Below are 20,399 nucleotides of genomic sequence, written 5' to 3'. Positions count from 1 at the left end.
GCGTGATTTTCTTCCTTTTTAATAGGCATTGGGTCTACACTGTCAAGTGGGCAAGTCTGAAGAGCACAGCTCACTGAGTCTGTTCATACGCATACACTTACGTAAGCACCACTCCCATGAAGATACAGGACATTCCCAGCCCACCACGAGGCTTTCTCATCTCTGTCTCAGCCCATCTCCCTCAAAGGCAACTCCTATTCTGACTTTTAAAACCACAGATTAGCTCTGACTGCTTTAGAACATCATATAAATGGAAACATACAGTGGGTATGTTCTTGTGTATGGCTCCTTTCCCTCAACATTTTGTCTGCGAGATTCATCTGTGTTGTGTGTTAGAGTGGCAGTTCATTCTTCTCCATTGATGTGTAGGATTCCATCACATGAATTACACCATAATTTATTCATGTACTCTACTGTTAATGGACATTTAAGTTATTTCCAGTATTTGGTAATTATAAATAGTGCTATGACTGTCTTGGTAGGACTAATTAATCACTTACTTCTCTTGGGTATGTACCTGGAGTAGAATTTCTGGATCAAAGAGGAGGCATACACTTAGTTTCCACAGGTATTGTCAAACAGTTTTCCAAAGTAACTGTACAATTTTACATCCCCACCAGCAATGTATGAGAGCTCCAGTTGTTCCACACCCTTGTCACCTCTTGGTATTGTCCATACTTTTCATTTTAGCCATTATGGTGGGTTGGCAGTGGTATCTTGTTGTGCATTTCTCTGATGACTAAGGATGCTGAACACATTTTATATGCATACTGGCCACGTGGGTGACCTCTCCTGTGAACTAGGCCTTCTCTCTTCAGTGGTGCTGACTGAGCCCAGAAAAGAGGGGCCGGGTGTCCTATGAAAAACAATTGAAGGACCAGGGGGAACACGGCACACTCTGCAAACCTCTAATGGGCTGAGCTGGGGTAGAAGGAACAAAAGTGGTCTGTGGCTCCCTAGCACTCAGAAGACGTAGATTTACAGAGGTTACCAGAACATGGATTTCCGATCAGCACAAGGAACTGTCTAAAAATAAAAAATGCCCCAGGAGGCACCGGGCTGATTGAGGAGGTGGTGAGCACCTGTTATGACAGTCACATGAGCAGGGATGCTGGAGTCCCAGATGAGGTCTCCAGAGGGGTTATTGGGAGTTGACAAGATGAGATTTAAGGCCCTTCAAGACTTGATTATGAAAGGCATGTTTGGAGCCACTGAGTGGAGAGGACAAGGACTTAGAGATCAGTTCTCTTTAAACTTTTTGTTTTCTAGCCTGTTTGCACTATTCTCCCTGGCTGATCTCATTCCCTTAGTCACTTGGGAAAGTACCTTCTGAAAACACAGGGAGACAAAACACAGCATTTGACTCCATCACTCTCTGTGGTGGCTACGAGCCCCATCCCAGTTCACACGGAGCCTCAAAGGTCTACATGTCAGTCACAGTGGTCAGATGGTTTAAATTAGGAAAGCACGTGTGCCTGTACCAGTGTATGTTTTCATTTTGCATCTCTTGAGGTCATCACAGGTCTGAGTCACTGCACGAATCACTGTAAGCAACAGGGTTCTAGGAAAAGACTCTGAATCCATGGCCCTGTCCCAGCTGGCCTGCCCACCTACCCGCCTGCCCTGCAAACCCTACTGTAGCGTATGCCACTCTGCAGCTCCTCCTCCCCAACTCTCTGCAACTGCCCTGGCTTGGGCCACCATGAGCTCTCACCAGCCTCTGTCTCTTCCATGGCTTCTTTCTCCACATCGGCTGAAAAGTGTTCTAGCAGCTAAGTAGTTAATACAAGCAGGAGGGGCTGTCAGAGTTCTGCTGTCAGAGGCATCATCTTATTGCATCCACAACCCCCTCCCTGAGACTGAAAGCTACTTGAAGGCAAGCATCCCTGTCTCCTACAGCCCATTGTAAAGCCCCACCTCTCTCAGGTGCTTCAGGCAGGTTTGTTGAGTAAGTGAATGAATGAATGCCTGGCATTGCTACTGGCTTTGACAGCCGTAAGACAAAAGCCTTGGCAGAATAAAAGTTGGCTTACAGGAAAGCTTGTGAGCTCACTCCTATTCTCACTCTCCATTTCACAAACACAAACTTTGACATCTCGCCTCCGAGCAGGTATTAACACAGGTACAGCTTAATGACCCGAGTTTCTGTATTTTCTGAAAAAGCAGTATGAAAATTAGCATGAACAAAGGGATCCTACCAAAAAAAAACAAAAACAAAAAAATAACCAGCCCAACAAAAATGTGGGAAGAGGAAAGGAACAGGCAATTCACATAAAAAAGAGATACGAATGGCTAGTGAGCCTATGAACAGAGAACCGAACTCACCCACAATTACAGAAACGTAAATCGAGAGAAGAGACATCAGTTCTCATCTCTCAGATTAACAAAGATGAAAACGTCTGAGAATCTCTGATATTCATAAGATGTGCAGGAGACCAACACACAAAAGAGAAGTACACATTGGTACACCATCTCTCAAGGCAAGCTGAGCAGTATCTCTCCAAATGCACATAATCTTTGACTCAGCAATTCACTTCTAGGAATTTATCCTGCCAGTTTACTCACTGAATTGTACAAAGATCTATGTACAAATCATCTGGTTATTACCTACATTAGCAAAAAACTGGAAACCACGTAAGAGTTCATCAACAGGGCACTGGGCAAATGAATGATAATGTAGACCCTAGAACACCACGAACACCATCCTTGAGGCTACTGTTGCCCATTATGTCTCTGTACCGCCACACAGCAAGCACTAGTCTGCACAGACCACATACCAGGCACAGTGCTAAATGCTCTACATGGACTATCTCATGCAGTCCTCGTAACTCTGTGAAGTAGGTATTTTTTAATTCCCATTTAAGCTGAAGAAACTGAAATGCAGTAATCTGACTGAACCAGTTTCCTAGGGCCACCATAACAAAGTACCACAAACTGGATAGCTGAAAACAGCAGAAATCTATTCCATTACAGTTCAGGCAGCCGGAAATTGGAAATCAAGATGTCGGCAGGGTTGGCTCCCTTTGGAGCCACTGACAGAGACTCCACTCCATGCTTTTCTCCTCGTTTCTGGGGGCTGCTGGCCATCCTTGGCTCTCCCTGCCTGTGCCTGCATCACTCCAACCTCTGACTCCGTCATCTCCCCTGTGTGTGTCCTCTCCTCTTCTCATAAGGACACCAGTCATTGGATTTAAGGCCCACCCTAACCCAGTAGGATCTCATCTTAACTAATTACATCTGCAAAGACCCTGTTTCCAAAGAAGGTCACATTCTGAGGTTCCGAGGGGACACAGTCATATAATCCACTACAGTGACGAAGGTAACAAAGCCAGCAAGCAGTAGAGCTGGCAGGAAATCCGTGCTCATTGCTACTGCTCAGGCCACCTTCCCCCAGCAGCTGTCACTTCTGTAACGCTGACAGAGTCCCAGGCCCTGTCTCAAGCATGTTACATACAATAACTCATTTAGTCCCCACAATGACTCCACTTTATAGATCATAGCTGGGGAAGTTGAGGCACAGGGAGTTAAAAGTTACCTGAGATTACACAGCCACTAACGGACAGACCTCAGATTTGAACCCAGGGAGGCATGTTCTTAACCACTACGCAAAATTGCCTGCCGGCACCCTGAGAATTAGGGTTAAGAAAACATTTCTCTCTCCTGCAAGACCGGTCTTTTTTCAAATCAGACGTGACCTGGCCTCCAATTCATCTTTCCTCCCTTTCCCTTTTGGCTCTCATGATTCATCTCAGAGCTGATGTGAGTGTCCAAAAACAGTTGCTGTCTTCAGCTAGGACCCTGGCACATTTCCCCTCCTTATTCTGCATTGGGTATTCTTAACCTAGGCTTTGGAAAGGCTTTCAGAGTGATGCATGTGCCCACGGAAATGACATGCAAACTGTTGTGTGCGTGGACATTTTCATTTTTCTGGAGCAAGGGTCCATGGCTCCCATCCCATTGTATTCTCAAAGACTTTCCTGATCCTAGTTTTCAAATTTTCTGCTCTTTTTTTTTTTTTTGACGTTTTACTAGTTATGTTGTCTGTGCCAGTTTATTTTAAGCAATCTCATACCCTTTCAATGGTGTAAGTGGAATGCAGTTTAACAACCATACACAAATGCATACAATGTTGCCATCCAGTCTGACTTTTTAAATCTTCCCGGGTTTGCAGGGAGAAGTCCGCCTTCCCAGCTCTCCGATCCCTTGTTTTCTGAGTGGTTTTGAGGCAGGCATCTGGGTTCCCATCCCAGCTCTGGCCAGGTGTTCATCCTGTGCTCATAGACACCAAACATGTAAGCAGGGTGCACTGAAAAAGGCAATTGGTTACAGAAGCCTAGAACTCTGGTGCTCAGCGGAGGTTCTAGGCTGGCCAGGTACAAGGCAGTTTGACTTTAAAGCCTTAGCAGGGCCTAAATTTCTCCGGAACACAAAGGAGAAGGCAGGAAGGCAAAAGAAATAACCCACAGCTGTGGACCTGACCTTTCCAGCGGCCTACCTTCCCTAGGGCCTTTTTCAGTGAGCTCTAGCCACGTGCCCCACCACGTGCCCCTCCCCCAATCACAGGCCCCATCATTAGTTCTCGGACCCTGAACATTCTATTACCTGGGCTTTCCCACGTGCCCCACTGCACACCACACACCCCCACCACATGCTCCACTTTGTTCTAGCCCCGCCAGGTGCTTCTGCATGTCCCCAGTGTGCTCCATAAAGACAAAAACTAAACAAAAACAACCAGAAAGAGCCCTGGAGTTTTGATTTTGAGTCAAGGCTTAAATGAATTCATTTGTAGGTTTAAATAAAAACACTATCTGAAAGCCATGGCCAAGGGAAAAGTTGGTGATAACTAGCACTCACCTTGGCGCTCACAGTGCGGTGGTCTGTGTTTGCAGGATGAGACTCACAGTATTAGTTCATTAGCGCTTATTAGGAATGATTAAGCTTATTATTTAATAAGCTTATTAGAAACAAGCTGCTTATTAGAAATTCAGAATCTCAGGCTCCCTCCTGAGCCTACTGAGCCGAAATCTGCATTAACAAGATGCCGAGTGATTCCAGTGGTAGAGAAGCACTAGTCTGGAACACAAAGGCTCATTTCTTAAGTTTACCAAACCATGGAGAGCCCTTGGTTTTTTCTGGGGAATACACACCCCACTTGGATGACCTGGGATAATTCCTATTCGGATTCACTGTGCTTTTCACAAAAAGGGGTAATAAGACCTGCCCTTCCTTCTTACAGGGTTACTGTGAGTGTCAGGTGAGAGCATGGGTTCATTCCATTTATTGTGAGGGGGCTGACAGGGGCTGCAGGGTTGGCAGGGCAGCAGAACGGGTATGGTTTCTGCCCTCACAGAGCTGATGGCCTGGTGGGGTGGGAAACCACACAGATGATGTTGTGTGATTGTCGTCATTATCACAGGGTTTTCCGTTACTTATTCTTTTACATATTCATTCATTCAATGATCAGTTATTTACTAAAACATAAGATACTTGCACTATGCCAAGCGCTGAGCTCTGAGCTCGACACTGGGGAAGGAGAAATAAGTGAACCATAAACTCAGCCCTCGAGGGTATCAGTCTAGTGAGAGATAAGGATGATGATTACATTTAGAAGACACTATGGCTGGTTCTCTGAGGTCTACTCAGAGGGCTATGGGAGCACAGGTGAGGCAATGACTGGCTTTGCTTTAAAGGATTACAAGTTCGCTGTGTTGAGAAGGGAGAGAACAGCATTCTAGGCAGAAGGAACAGCAGGGACCAAGACAGAGAGGTGAGGGCACATGTGCTTGCACCACGGCCAGAGGGTAAGGAGGAATGGAGGCGAGTGCCAGGAGATGGTTTTGGAGAAGTACCTTGGGGCCAGATCTTAAATGGTCCTGGAGTTCGATGACAAAGAATCTGGTAGGAAATGGGGAGTCCCTGAAGAGAGAGGAATAACATTGTCAGAGCTACACTTCACCAAGATCTTTCAACAGCAGCATGAGAAGGAAAGGCTTGGGGCAGAAAGACTCATCAGAGGCTCTGACAATAGCTCGGGGATAGTGATTGTGGGGATAGAAACGAACAGAAGAGATATTAAGGAAACTAGAATGGATAGGACTTCAGACCAAATGAATGTGATGGTGAAAGGTAGGGAGGTTTCTGGCTCAGAGCCTGGGTGGATGGTGTTACTGTTAACCAAGACAGGGGGACACTGGAGGAAGACTGCATGAGCCTGAGTCGGGCCTGTCGGGTGCAAAGTGCCTTTGGGACACCCTGTTGGCTTTGTCCAATAGGCTGGAGTCACAGATGCCTAGAACTGAGAAGAATGGTCCAGGCCACACGAATTTAGGAGTTGCCAGTGTACAGGGGGTAGTTGGAGCCATGGGAGTGAATGGGACTGTAGGAGGCTGTGGATGGAAAGGAATAGGGTTGAGAGAGGCACTAACATGTAAGGGATGAGAAGAAGAGATGAGTCCGTGAAGAAGGCTGAGTGAGGCCAAGAGGCACTTCTGCCTCATCACCCACCAGATTCATCTCCCAGCAACAGCCCTGGGGCCACCTCCTCAGGAGCCCCAGGGTGAGTGGTGACTCAGGCTGGGGAGCTGAGAAGAACTGAGACAGGGACAGCCCTTTCACAAATCTGTTTTTCTTCCAGAGAAAAACCGGACGTAAGAAAAAGGAGAAACAAAAGCAAAAAAAAAAAAAAAAAAAAGTGCTTGAATGTCTCTAGGTTTTCAGATCAGACAAGATCTGGGTCCAGTACCTCCTAGCGTCGAAGAAAGCCTCCCAGACTGTCCCAGGTTGACTCCAGTGAGCTCATTCTTTCCTTATCATTAAGAGCGAAGAGAATCTGGCCTTATTATTAACAAAAGGAAAATTTTATAAAACAAAGCGAGGGACAAGAAATGGTCCCCCAGTTATGCCGCCTGTTTCATGTTTCTCCATACAAACAGGCCTGTGCCTTTAAACAGATAATGGCTCCTAGTGGCCAGATTATTGATCTATTTGGTGTTCTGGCTTTAAGGGAAGAGTGAACTGGCCTCTTTAGAAATGTTGGCAGCCTGGCTGGTCCATTAGTAAGACTGAAAAATCAAAACATTGACTGGAAAAGGCCATGATGACTGGGCTCAGCAGGAGTCATCGATAGATGATGTCATTTCAGAAATAAGCAAGCCAAGGTCACGAGGCCCCTGGGCAGAGTCAAACTGCCCCTCATGGCCCATCGCCACCCTCTTTCACAGATACAGACGTCTTCCAAGGGGACACAAGGGCCTGAGCCAGAACTGGCTTTATTTTACGCTTTCTTTGCTCAGTTTGAATCTAGAGGAATAGGATTTTAGAACCTGATTCTAGAGACTGTGACATTCAGCAGGTCATTAAGGAAGACCCTCGGTGCTCCCCTGCGATGCTCCTTTCACCCTCTTCCCCTCTCCCTGGTCTGTCTCCACCTCTTCTCACACTCCTCATCCTGGAAACACCCCTCTAGGCCCTGTCCCCAGCTACTATAACCTTCTCTCTTCCTTCCTTTCTCCTCCAAGCTTTTGGAAGAGCTGTAGGCTCTGTCTCCAGGCTTCAGCTCCCATTAGCTTCTGCCTCTTCCTCTCGCTAACACTAGTAATATTGCTGGTACCAAGCACTGGACCGAGGGCTTTCCCTGCATCATCCCTCTTAATTCCCACAGCAAACCCCTATGAAATGGGTGCTATTATTATCCCCATCGCACAGAGGAGGAAGCTGGGGCTCAGACACACAGGCTGGGTCACTGGCTTCAGTAAAGCAGTGGCAGATTCCATTCTTGAACCCTCCGCAATGCCCTGGCCAAAGTCACCCATGAATCCTGCCAATCCTGGTAGCCCTTTCCCAGTCTTCATCCCCTCTGTCTCTCTGCAGCAACTGGCACTACCAGTCTCTCTCCTCCCTTGGCTCTTGGGGACCAGTTTCCCCCACTCTTTCCCTCCTTCGCACAGGGGGCCCCTGGATTTTATCCCTGGCACTTCACTTTTCTCATGATAGAAAGTCTTCCAAGGGAAACTTTGAGTCCTCGGGATTCCAGGTCCACTGGAGACCATCTTGCCACTCCCTTATCGCTCAAGGTCACTCTAAGTGTGTGGCAGAGCTGGAGCTAGAGCCAGGTGTCTTAACCTCCATGTCAGTCCACCTCCTATTACTCAGAGCTGCCACTATCTACTTGTTTTCTGCTGAGCAGCAGGAAGCAGCCCAGCCCTGGGGGAGGGAGAAGGTGGGAGACCCTGATAAGGTGGGGCGGAGGCTATTTTTAGAGGACACTGGCTTTCCACTTAGGCTGGGAGGAACTCAAGGGCCATGATCTTCTAAAATGCGGGTTTGCAAGACTAGCTCATTAAATACAATGAACACACTGAAGTGACAATGCCCCTTGCTTTCACTCTCTGCCTATTTGTTGTGTGGCTGGAATTGATAAGACCCTTACTATTTGTCTCCATTTCCTCTTAGTTCAATCTGTGAGGCTTTAGAAAAAAATATATGATAGAAAGTAAAGTAGAAACAAAAATGAAACATCAGGAAGAGGGCGCTATTGTCTGAGCAAAGGAAAGTTCTGGACAGCAGCAGACCAAAGAAAAGGGGCCGTTGATGGGGTGCTCACGGATCCCCATGATCTGCCTGAGCCCAGGAAGTGCCAGGAAAGAGATGAGAAAGGCTAGTGGAGACTCAGCCTGGTGTGTCCAGCAGCATGTGAACTTGAGCAGGGGGCTCTGCAGATTTTTGCAGGGAACAAAATGGCTGTCACTGCTGGGTGAAAGATGGGGATTTTTGAGGTGTTCCCTCTGAGGCTCCAGAACCTGGATTAGGGTCTGGTTCTGTGATTTGGACAGGGAAAAGCTTAGGCTAGGCCATCTCCAAAAGTCTGAGAGGGCAATAATTAAGGCCAGAGAGGTGGCGATGGGGCTGTGTCTGCCTGCAGGGCTCCGAGGCAGCATCATAGGCACCATATAGATGGGGAAACTGAGGCCAGGGAGCAGTTGGACTGGAGCCTCTAGCCCTGCCCCGTTCATTGGGTCTAAAGCTGTTTGACTCACAAGCTTCTTTGCGAAGATGATGGCTACCACTCAGCAGAGGTGCCCGTAATTACCGCGGGGCGCGCTTCCTGGGCGGTGCACGGCCCAGGCTATTCCGAGGGTCCTAACAGGTCTTAGAATAAGGCCCGAGTCAGGGGGATCGCCAAAGTTTCCGGTTTCCACAACCCCTCCGGATATGCGCGGCTGTGCCCACAGCGTCCCAGGTCCGGAGCCGGTGAACAGGTGGGGGGAGCGCCTGCGGTAAAGAGCTTGCCCTACTGCTCTCACGGCCCCGGCCACGAGCTCCATCGCAGGAACCGAACCCTTCCCCTAGAAATGGGGAAACAGAGGCCCAGAGAAGGGAGGAGGCTTGCCAAGTCCACCCAGTGAGCTGACGATAGCCAGGAGCCTCGCGCCTCCAGGCTCTTCTCCGCTCCACTTCGGCGCGAAAGCCGTGTTACTAGGAGGCTTTAAACCTTGTCATCTCCTGCAGTTTGGGAAACTTTTCCTGCTGCAAACAGTCGCAGCCGGATCGCGGGTATCGCGTCCATCTGAGAGCGTACGCCCCCACTCCCACTTCCAAAGCTTCCGTAACCCGAGGGGAGGCGGTGCCTGGGCGCCTGGGTGCCGGGCTCAGCCGCACCTGTAGCCTGTAGTGCGCTGGACGCCGAGCCACCAAGCCCTGGAGTCAAGCGCGCGGCGAGGGCGTCTGCCTCGCTAAGACCCCGGCCCTCAGCGCTGCTCCTCGAGAGTCCCCAGGTCCTTCTCCCGTTTACAGACGCGGCGCCGGGGTCTAGAGGGAAGGGCGCCCTGGCCAAGGCCACGCGCGTCGAGTGCCGCTGACGAGAGCACCGGACTCCGGACCCCGAGACCCGGGCTCCTCAGCCCTGAGGCAACCCGAGGCGGCGGCTATTTATAGAGGGAGCCACGCTCAGTCCCTCTTGGCGGCGGCGGCGACAGCTGAATATTTTGCCCAGATATGGCTGGGGCCCGGCGCGGGGGCAGGGAGCCCCACGAGCCCGAGGGGGACCCCTGGCCGGGTGGGAGACTTACCGGGCCGGAGAGCCACGGAGGCTGGCGCGGGCGCTGGCGGCGGCGGGACGAGCGCGGGCGGCCGACTGACGGGCGCGGGCGGCGGGCGGGCGAGCGGAGCGCGGGGCTGGACGAGCTCCCGGGCGGCCGCGGGCGGGCGGGCGGGCTCTGTGGGCTTCGGGGGTGGGAGTCAGGGGCGGTCCCGGCTCCGCGCTGTCACCGCGCCCCGCCCCGCCCGCCGCCTCTCCCTCCTTACCTCTCCCTCCACTCGGGGGCGCCGGGGCGCAGCACACAGTCCCCGGCGAGGGAGCAACACCCACTGTGTGTCCGGGGGGCCCGCCCGCTCCGAAGCTTGGTTCCGCGGCCAAGTGGGTGTGCGTGGCCTCCTGTCTGCGTCTCGGTTTCTCCACTTGTACCAGGTAGAGTTATGTGGGAAAAGGTGGGCGGATTTTCATTCTGTGGGTTCTGAGCTGTAAGAATCGGTAGGTCCTTGGATGGAGCAAAGCTAGCCAAGAGACTGCTGCATCTTTACCTCTTTTGAAGCAACGACCCGTCCCATCTTATTAGCAGCTCAGCAAGGTCTGATTTGAGCAGAAGCTTTAATCACTATCGTTTTGTGAACACGTAGTTCCAAAAGAGTCAGATGCATTCTCTCTGTACTGGGAGAACCAGAGTATCCAAAATAATGATTTAAAATAACCACAACCAAAAAAACAACAACAACAACAACAAAAAAAACCAAACAACCAAAAATCCCCCACCTTTTTTCTTCCAGTTTTATTGCAATATGATTGATATACAGCACTGTATAAGTTTAAGGTGTACAGCGTGATTTGATTTACATACATCATGAAGTGATTATCACAAGTTTAGTGAACATCTATCATTTTATATAGATACAAAATTAAAGAAAGAGAAAAAATGTTCTCTTGTGATGAGAACTCAGGATTTATTCTTAAAAACTTTCATATATTAGGTACAGCAGTGTTTTTATATGTATCATGTTGTACATTTTATCCCTAGTACTTATTTATCTTATAAATGCAAGTTTGTATCTTTTGACTGCCTTCATCCAATTCCCCACTCCCCCACCAACCAAAGTCTGATTTCATTGTCTGAGTTTGTTTTTTAAGTATAATTGACCTACAACATGTTAGTTACTTTTGCACAACATAGTAATTTGATATTTCTATACATTTCAAATTGATCACCATGATAAGTCTAGTTACAATATGTCAACATACTAACACTGTACATTTCATACCCCTGACTGATTTTATTTTGCAACTCAAAGTTTGTGCCTCTTAATCTTCCTCACCTATTTCTCTCCTCCGCCAAACCCCCTCCCCTCTGGCAATCACCTGTTTGTTCTCTTTCTATAATTCTTCCTATTGTATGCTTGTTCATGTTTTGCTTCTTAGATTCCACATGTAAGTGAAATCATATGGTATTTGCCTTTCTCTGTCTGACTTATTTTGCTCAGCATAATACTCTCTAGATCCATCCATGTCATTGCAGATGGCTAGATTTCATCCTTGTTTATGGCTGAGTAATATTTCACTGTATATATACACTACAACTTCTTTATCCAGTCATCTGTTGAAGGACATTTATGTTGTTTCCACATCTTGGCTATTATGGTAAACAGTGCTGCTATGAACATTAAGGTGCATATATCTTTTTGAATTAGAGTTTCCTCTGGATATACACTCATGAGTGGGATTGCTGGATCATATGGTAAGTCTATTTTTAGGTTTTTTTTTTTGAGGAATCGCCTTACTGTTTCCCATAATGGCTGCACCAAATTACATTCCAACAGTGTAGGAGAGGTTCCCTTTTTTCTACACCCTCTCTGGCATTTATTGTTTGTGGACTTTTTAATTATGGCCATTCTAACTGGTGTGAGATGATACCTCATTGTAGTTTTGATTTGTATTTCTCTGATAATTAGTGATATTGAGCATTTTTTCATTCATGTGCTTATTGGCCATTTATCTGTCTTCATTGGAAAATTGCTTGCTTAGGTCTTCTGCCCATTTTTGGATTGGGTTGTTTGTTTTTGTTATTAAGTTGTATGAGCTGTTTATATGTTCTGAAAATTAAGCCTTTGTCAGTTTCATCATTTGCAAATATTTTCTTCCATTCCACAGGTTGTCTTTTTGTTTTGCTTATGGTTTCCTTTGCTGTGCAAAAGCTTTTAAAGACTAGTATATTTTCCGGGAGCAAACCACTTAAATCCAAACAGAAACTTCAAGTGTTTTAATTTCTAAAATGGCTCATAAAAAGGAATTTGTTTGGATGGAAGGTAAGGTGTCTTTGGATTATTATGGGAAAGTTTCTGGTGGGGTAGACCCTATTAATACCAAATTTTTGATGTTGGTATACAGATTAATAATGAGAAACACTTTTTAAAAATCTCATTTCCATAAAAATGTATTGCTACATTACAAAACCCTCACAGCTATAAGAGAATACTCTTCTCAAGAGATAATGTGCCACATATATTGAAAGTAATGCAATTATATTTCAGATTTTAATTTTTAAACACTTTTGTTGTAGGATCAAATATTTAAGAAAAGGGCATACAACTTAAGTGTGCAGGTTCAAGAATTTTTGTCATGAGAACATCTCTTGCAACCACCACTAAGAAATAACACTGCCAGTAGCCAACTTGTGCCCTTCTGGGTCACAACCCCCTCCTAAAGATGATCACTTCTTAACTCTTACGGTGATCACTTCCTTGCTTGCCTCTGTCCTCCAGAGTTTATTTTCATTTGCTCAACTCCATGTTGTGAGATTAATTGGTGTTGGTTCATGTGCCTGTAGTTTGTCTACTCTCATTGCTGTAGAAGTAGGTTTCCATTGCATGAATATACCACAGTTTTTAAGAACATCCATTTTACCACTAACTTGACATTTAGGTTGTTTCTGGGTTTTAGATATTACCTAGTGCTGCTGTGAACATTCTTTTCCAGTATTCTCCTGTGCCGGTGCACACATCTTCAACACACTTGGAATTAACAGAAATGGAAACATTTTTGTCATTCTGGTACATGAGTAGTGGTATCTCATTGAGGCTTGAATTTGCATTTCCCTGTGTCCTAATGGGTTGAGCACCTTTTCATGTTTATTGGCCAGTTGGATTTCCTCTTCTGGGACTTGTTTGTTCAACTGTATTGCCCATTTTGCTTCTGGATCATCTTTTGTTTATTGAATATATATAATCTATTTTCCTGCTATATCTATGTATCTGTATCTACCTCTATGTATTCCTCCAATCTGTGCTTTGCCTGTTCACTTTCATAATGTCTTTGATGAACAGATGTTCTTCATTCTACTATAGTCTAGTACAGCTGACCCTTGAACAACACAGGTTTGAACTGTGCAGGTCCACTTATAGACAGATTTTTTCAATAGAAAATACTACAGTACTACACCATCCCCCAGACGGTTGACTCTGAGGATGTGGAACCATGGACACGGAGGAACTGCATGTACAAGGGCTGACTGTGAAGTTACATGGGGATTTTCCATGGCAGGAAGGGTTGGTGCCCCTAACCCCAGCCTCCTCCCCATGTTCAAGGGTCAACTGTGTATCAGTCTTTTCTTCTATTGTTAATCACTTTGTGCATCCAGTTTAAGACATCTTTCTGACTCCTGGATTATAGTTATTTTCCTATGTTATCTTCCTACATCGGCCTTTTCATGTTTAGGCTTTCAGTCCACCTGGAATTGACATTTGAATATGGTGTGAGGTAGGGGTCAAGTTTCATTTGTCTGTCAAATTGTCCTATCACTGGATTAACTTTTCAGTTATATCAAAATGCAACTAATTGCCTTATTTTAAAAATAGAAACACTCCTAAAGTTAGTGAAGTAGGAACTACTTATTGGTAATAAATTTTGGTTTTTTTCTTTCTTTTCTTTTCTTTTCTTTTGGTTAGGGAAAGAAACCATTACTAAAAAACCACTCATACTACTTTATTTCACTTAAACATTCGTGTGTCAGGATATTTTTACTTTATCATAAATGATTATTTAAATCACTAGTATAAAAATTCCTCAATTTTGAATCACTTTATAAATACTAAATATAAATTTTAAAAACCTAGAACATTTTACATGAAAAACTTAAAACATCTGGTCTTTCTTTCTGTTCTCACTTTTCTTAGATTTTCTGAAATAAAAATAAGGAAATGATTTTAAGAATTTTTATCTCTGGTCTGGTCTTCTCCCCTGAAATCTACTCAATATTTCCAATAGTTTATATATCTCCACACAGAGTCTATTAGCTTAAACATATACTATGTTCAAAATCAAAATTTTAAGCTTCCCAGTCAAGCTGAGTAAGGGGTCACCATCCCAGCCTCTCAGACCTTAATACTTGGCTTCACATTTTGACACCTCCTTTTCCCTATCTTCTGTATCTAAGATGTCAGTTCTAATAATTCAAATTAAAAACTTCAAAAAGTCTTTAATATTTTTTTCTTCATTCCCATTGCTCCATTCTTAGCCCAGGGCCTGCCTGCTTCATCTCTGGACCACTGCTAAGCCCTCCACCCTGTCCCTCTGTCAACCCATCCTGCCTATCAATTAGCAAGCACACAACGGGTGTCTGACACACGTAAGCTATCGCTCCGCCCGCCGTGGAGGATATGTGTGAGCTCCCTCTGTCAAGGGGCTCACAGTCTATTTGGGATGACTGGCACAGACAACTAGTTAGACAGTATGAAGGGTGTTGAGATCTGGGCACATGAGAGGCAAACTCAAATTTCAATGTGGTGGTGGTGGGGCACCAGGGAAGGCTGCATGGTTAGCTTGGGAGGTCAGGGAGGATACTTACAAACAAAAATTATGGGGAGAAAATAAGCTGCAGGCTGAAGGAACAGAGTAAGAGTGTTTTGGAGGGGAGCATGGCCCCTGGCTGAGCATGGGGTTCAGGAACCACCTGAAGGCCCAGTATAGCTGCTGCAGGAACAGTAGACAGTGAGTTTGGGCAGAGAGACTGTAAAAGGCCTAGGTCTTTGGTCTGGACTCTCTGGGTAATGCGAAGCCATTCAAGCTTTGGGGTGATTTGGGGTGAGAGGCATGCTGGTTTGCTTGGGCTGTGCCTCCAGCAGCACCTCTAGCAATGCTGCTGTGCTAAACACAGTCTGGTGACCACTTGCTCTAGGACATACACATCACTACACTGGGGTAGGGCTAAGTCGTAAAATCCTTAATCTAACTGGAGAAGAACCAAGCACCGCAAAGAAGACAACATGAATAGAGAGGGAAGCTCTTCACCTTAAGATCATAAAGCCTAGAAATGATAAGGTAGTCAGTTTTTATATTGATAAAGTTTTATTCTAATATTATAGTAATAATTCAAGTGCAATTCTCCTTGAAAAGTCAACTCTGTTAAAACAAAACTTGTTAAATATCTTCCATCAAACATAAGCATACTATTCAATCTTCACAGCAGTCAGAGCCATGTAGCAGAGGTAAGATTTTTTTTTAAAGCCTACTACATTTTGTTATTGCTAAAATATCTGAATTAGTTGTCAAGGTCTCAGAAGCAGTGATTAATTAACTTTTGAAAGCTCTACCAGATACTCTGACATAAAATCATGAATCCAGATATCCGTGTCTGGTAGCGATGTGTCCACTAAATAAACCACTACTTTCCGGTCCCAAGGGTTAGCATTTTCTATAACCGTCTGCACCAGTGCTACCAGAGGCTTCTTCTCCACATGATTTCGAAACACCATCGAAGCCTCCTCAGACCACTGGCTGCACTTCACTCCTAGGAGAAAGACAGGGAGTTCGAAGAGCAGTGAGGGTCAAATGAATCTTTCTTTGATCTGCTATAATGGAAAAATACTTAGTCAATCCCAAAGTACTTTAAACACACCAGGTTAGACTTGCCTAACTGAAAAACACATGCCGAACAATCTTAAAACAGTTTTGCTTACAGTATTTCTATTCTGAACAGGGTTACCCTGTAAACCTTCACCTGTAGACACAAACGGCATTTGAGGTTGAATGCTGTGTTACAAAAGGCAGTTATCATAACGACTGCCGGTTTCCACAGACTGACAACGGAGAAGGAAATATCAGTATCAATAACACTTCTGTTATTTACAGATTTCCCCCCGATGAACCAAATAATAAGAAAAAAAAAGGAAGAAGGAAAAGAATTAATACACTTACAGTATACTGATTTTTCAAAAGTACATAAAACATCATGGTAAAAGCAGTGGATTGAAAGTCTGGAGACTCAGTTACTACTTCCAGCTCTTCCTCTATCAAGTAGTGTGATCTTGGGCAAACCAGCTGATCTCTCAGGCCTCAGTTTACACATTATAAAATAAAGTGGTTGGACCAGACAAATTTTAAGTCCCATGCATTTCTAAATCCCCATGACTTTTAAACTTGAGAGAATTCTGAATTAGGTTTTAAAACATCACTGAGACAAGAATATGTATTTTCAAGAAATACTATTAAGCTAACATAAATTAAGTCCACAAATACTAGATTAAACTAAACATTATGCCCTATAGTGAAGGTTGAGGAGTTTCACATATAATTTAAATGACCTTTCAATATAGTGAGTGGGCTAAGTTCTTTGATTAACAAGAATTTCCCACGAGAGAAGCCTAGGATAGCCTCCAGGCTGCTGTCTCAGTGACTGTGACAGCCAAGCCCCCTAGCCCGAGAGAGAACTTGATGAAATGAAGTGGCTGTGGGGCCCCTGGCACAGAGGGAGCACCGGTGACTTTCAGCCACAGTGCTGGCGCCCGGGGGGTGAGGGTGCTGCACACGCTTTCCTCCCGGAGACTCCCTCACTGGGTAGTTTGATTGTCATGTTTAATAAAACGTGTTGTTAGCAAAACCTAAACATTTAAAAAGTGAAAATGAAAAATGTAACCATTAATTCTTAAGAAGCCATTCTGAGGTTTGAGTTCAAAGCAGATCAATGGCTGCCATGTCATGTGCAAAATGCCATTTTGGGTTCATATCTGTCTACCATGGGAGTTCCCTTTGAATTCTAGTAGGAGACACAAAGGAACTTGCAAATACTTCAAAATAAGACTCTATATATGCATCTTCAATAAAAGTTGCTAATAAGAAGAATTTATATACACAATTTCTTTCATTTCTGAAATCAAATAACTTTTGCCACTGCTAAGTGTATGGGGTGAGGAGTCAGGGGGGCACCGTGGGGTCACAACCCCCATATCCCAGCATAATGGGCCACCTCAGCCCTCTCGCCGTCCACACCCTCTGCTACTGCCCACAGGCCTGGGTGGAGTTTCACCTAAGTGCTTGAGCTACCTACTGGTAGAGCGCACACAGGAGCTCCAAGATTTGCACTGCTTTCTCAGAAGATAAAACAGCAATCTCATCAGACAGTATTATAAAGAAATACCACTCTACACCTATTAACTCAGCTCCTCAAATTTTAGGACAGTCACTAGGCTAGTGGGAGTGTGATGAAATCACACATTTGTGTGCCATTCATTGTGATGCAACTGGAAACTCACTTCGCCATGAAAATGGCCATAGTCAATGACCCAGGCATGTTTTATAACTGTAAAAATCCATTATGTAGATGCATTATAATTTATGCAATAAATAATAAAATATTAATTGTGCAATATTCTTCTCCTCTTGGTTATTTAGGTTGTTTCATTGTTTCCATTTGTTTTTTTGGGCTAGTATATAGAGTCGTGGGGTTTTTTCTTTGTGCTACAATAAAAATGTAAACAACCTAAATGTTCAACAATAGGAAAATACTGATTACAGAATATTTTGCAGCTATTAAAAACCATAACCAAGACCATCAACCACCCACCCAAAATGTAACTGGGTAAATAAAAAACGCTAAATGAAGAAAGCAGAATGCAATATTGTTCCTGTATAAGAGTACAGCTTTAGAAATATACTCATAGTGGAAACCAGATACAGAAAGGAATATGGAAAAACAGAAACAGCAGATACAGTGGGAGGACGTGACCTTGATAGATCATTAAACATAATCAGTGGGCCAACGATTCTGTCCTCTTAAAGTACTCAGGACAAAATGACAATATAAACTATGTTGTGGCATGAATTCAAATTCCCCAGAAATTACCTGCCAGTTGAGCTGTGACCGCTTGGAACGGCAGCTTTCGGAACATGTCCACCAGGGGCTGCACTTTTCGTATGTTGACTAATTCGTGCTTGCCATAGTCCAGCTCATACACGGACACCAGTCCATTGGTCAGGATTCCTTTTAAAAGCACCCTGTGCCACCTAGATGTGCATTGTGTTAAAAAAGAAGAAAAAAATGCAAAGAAAATAATGCACAAAGTCAACACAACTGTTTTAAGGGTAACATTTTATGCTAAAAAGAAAAATTGATATGAATGTTGTTTATCAAAATATAAAACTGTCCTGTTGTAGAAGTTTGTAAAGAGACAGCTGCTTCTTTTTCCAAAGGTCACTATTCTCTGCTTTGCCACTGGCTCATTTGATGGAATTTGTTCACTCAACACCCTTTTATAGGCCTCATGCTAGTAAAGGAGAATGACACACCACCTACTGGCCACCATTAAGCAGGAGGAAACCAGTGCCAGGGAGGGTGATCAGGACAAGGCTAGTGTATCCCTTCACCACAATGGGGAGATAGGAGACAGCCACACGTTTGGGACAAGGTCCATGTGTGGAAGGCAGAGAGAGGCCAGTGGGATCAGGGCAGGCTGAGGACAGGCGTGAGAAGAAAGGCATGGGAGGCTCTGCAGGGCCTGGTGGTTTGGAGCCAGGCAGCCTCCACGCAGCTGGAAAGCGGAATGTGGAGGGGGAAGGAAGAGAAGTCGGGCTAGGAAGGCAGGCCGGGAAGAGATCACAGAAGTTCTGAACACAAACTGGTTATTTTAATTATGCCAAGTAAGGACAGTGAAAAAACAAAACAGAACAAAACAAAGTAATCCACCACGTAAAATAAAGAACCTAGGGGTAGGAGAGTACAAGGGAAAGAGAAGAGAATGGTTTCGGATCTGGAGTTCAAGGTGCAAGAAGGAAATTCACATGAATATACTTTCCCGCTCTGGGCCTACATCATCACCATTAAGATGAGAAAAGCCTAGACTTCAAAGTTTAGGTATGAAGGACCACTTTAAACGTATAGTTTTGATTACACAATTTAAGAGTATTATTACACTAAGGAAAGGAAGACTGTTCATAATGTCTATAAGGAAAATGTCCCTGCTCCTGAGTGGTGTGACTTGGCTCCTGCCTTGGGCAGCACACCAGCCACCCTCTGAAGAAGGCCCTTCACTGTAACACACACTGGGTGGGGTGGGCCAGACTGGACCGGTTCTCTAGCCAGCGCGCACTGGTGGGAAACCGGTATAGGAAACCCACAGGACAGCTGCTACAGGGGGAACCACAGTAAGAAAGCCACAAAAAGGCCAACTTCAAACACTGTGTATAATTGAGGGGTTCCGAGAGGGAGGCCAGAAACCTTCAGATAAACCCAAGGCGCATGCAGCAAGCAATAATCCATGAATCACAGAGACAACGGGGACACCAAAGCTCTCAACGTAAGTACACGAGCTTTCGGGGCCACATAGACTCGAGCTGGAGCCCCACCTGGGCCATTTTCCAGTTGAGTCACTCTGGGCTCTTTATTTAACCTCTCGGAGCCTCAGTTATCTCACGTGTAACATTTAGTTTCAATTTACTTGCAGAAATAGCATACATAAAGTGCTTAGATTGACATATAACAGGCACTTTGCACATGGTAGCCAGCATCATTATCATCTTAAGTATTATTAAAACAAAGATAAGCTGTGCAAATAAGAACCTCGGATCAAATTGAAGAGAAATTTCCGAATGTGGAAATGCCAGTTTGGTGCAGATTGCTAATTTGTGTAAGTGCAACAGTATATAAAAGCACTTGGTCTACACTGATATCACTGTCTTTAAATTGTACAAGACAAATGACTGATGGAGGTCTGCGCTTTTAGGCTATAAATAAGAGGTACAAACAGTGAGGAGAGAACTATCAGAAAAACTGATGGAGAAAATCTATTTAGCGTTCAACTTTTAAAACTAATAGCTTAAATAAAGGCCTCAGTTTTAACTCCATTACCAATTTTAGTGCAAGGCTCATGTGAATCACCTGGAGAGTTTGCTTAAAACACAGATTCTGGGGTTCCACTGCCGGAGATTCTGACTCAGGACGCCTGGGGTGAGGAAGGAGAATCTGAGGTTGCACAGGTTATTCTTAAATTGAGATAGATTTGGAAACCACGTAATCAAAAGTGTACCTGAAATTCCTAAGTGTTAACTTACCAGAGCTGGGAACAAGGTTTAGTAAACAGTCCTG

The 20,399-nt window shown here is 44.9% G+C and overlaps 2 protein-coding genes across 6 annotated transcripts in view; both read right to left on the bottom strand.

The window, feature by feature from the left end:
* TMOD1 (tropomodulin 1) overlaps nt 1-10,212 on the bottom strand; it is a 78,105-nt gene extending 67,893 nt beyond the window's left edge. Inside the window, exon 1 of one of the 3 annotated variants that reach the window (XM_032478041.1) lies at nt 10,068-10,212. The gene's annotated coding sequence lies outside the window, so the exon portion shown is untranslated. Of the gene's footprint in view, nt 1-4,072; nt 4,259-10,067 lie in introns of those variants that run through there. The other 2 variants (XM_032478042.1, XM_006187781.3) reach the window with 2 other exon arrangements.
* Nucleotides 10,213-15,369: 5,157 nt separating this feature from the next.
* The window catches only part of TDRD7 (tudor domain containing 7), a 63,258-nt gene continuing 58,228 nt past the window's right edge, over nt 15,370-20,399 (bottom strand). For all 3 annotated transcript variants that reach the window (XM_032478031.1, XM_032478032.1, XM_032478033.1), the window contains 2 exons: nt 18,162-18,322; nt 15,370-15,830 (listed from right to left, as the gene is read on the bottom strand). In XM_032478031.1, coding sequence (XP_032333922.1) covers nt 15,610-15,830; nt 18,162-18,322 — 382 coding nt within the window. In that variant the 3' untranslated portion in view covers nt 15,370-15,609. The remainder of the gene's footprint in view (nt 15,831-18,161; nt 18,323-20,399) is intronic.

Source organism: Camelus ferus, chromosome 4 (genome assembly GCF_009834535.1).
Source record: "Camelus ferus isolate YT-003-E chromosome 4, BCGSAC_Cfer_1.0, whole genome shotgun sequence".
In the NCBI taxonomy this organism is placed as follows: domain Eukaryota; kingdom Metazoa; phylum Chordata; class Mammalia; order Artiodactyla; family Camelidae; genus Camelus; species Camelus ferus.
This window is presented reverse-complemented; position numbering and strand designations above follow the sequence as displayed.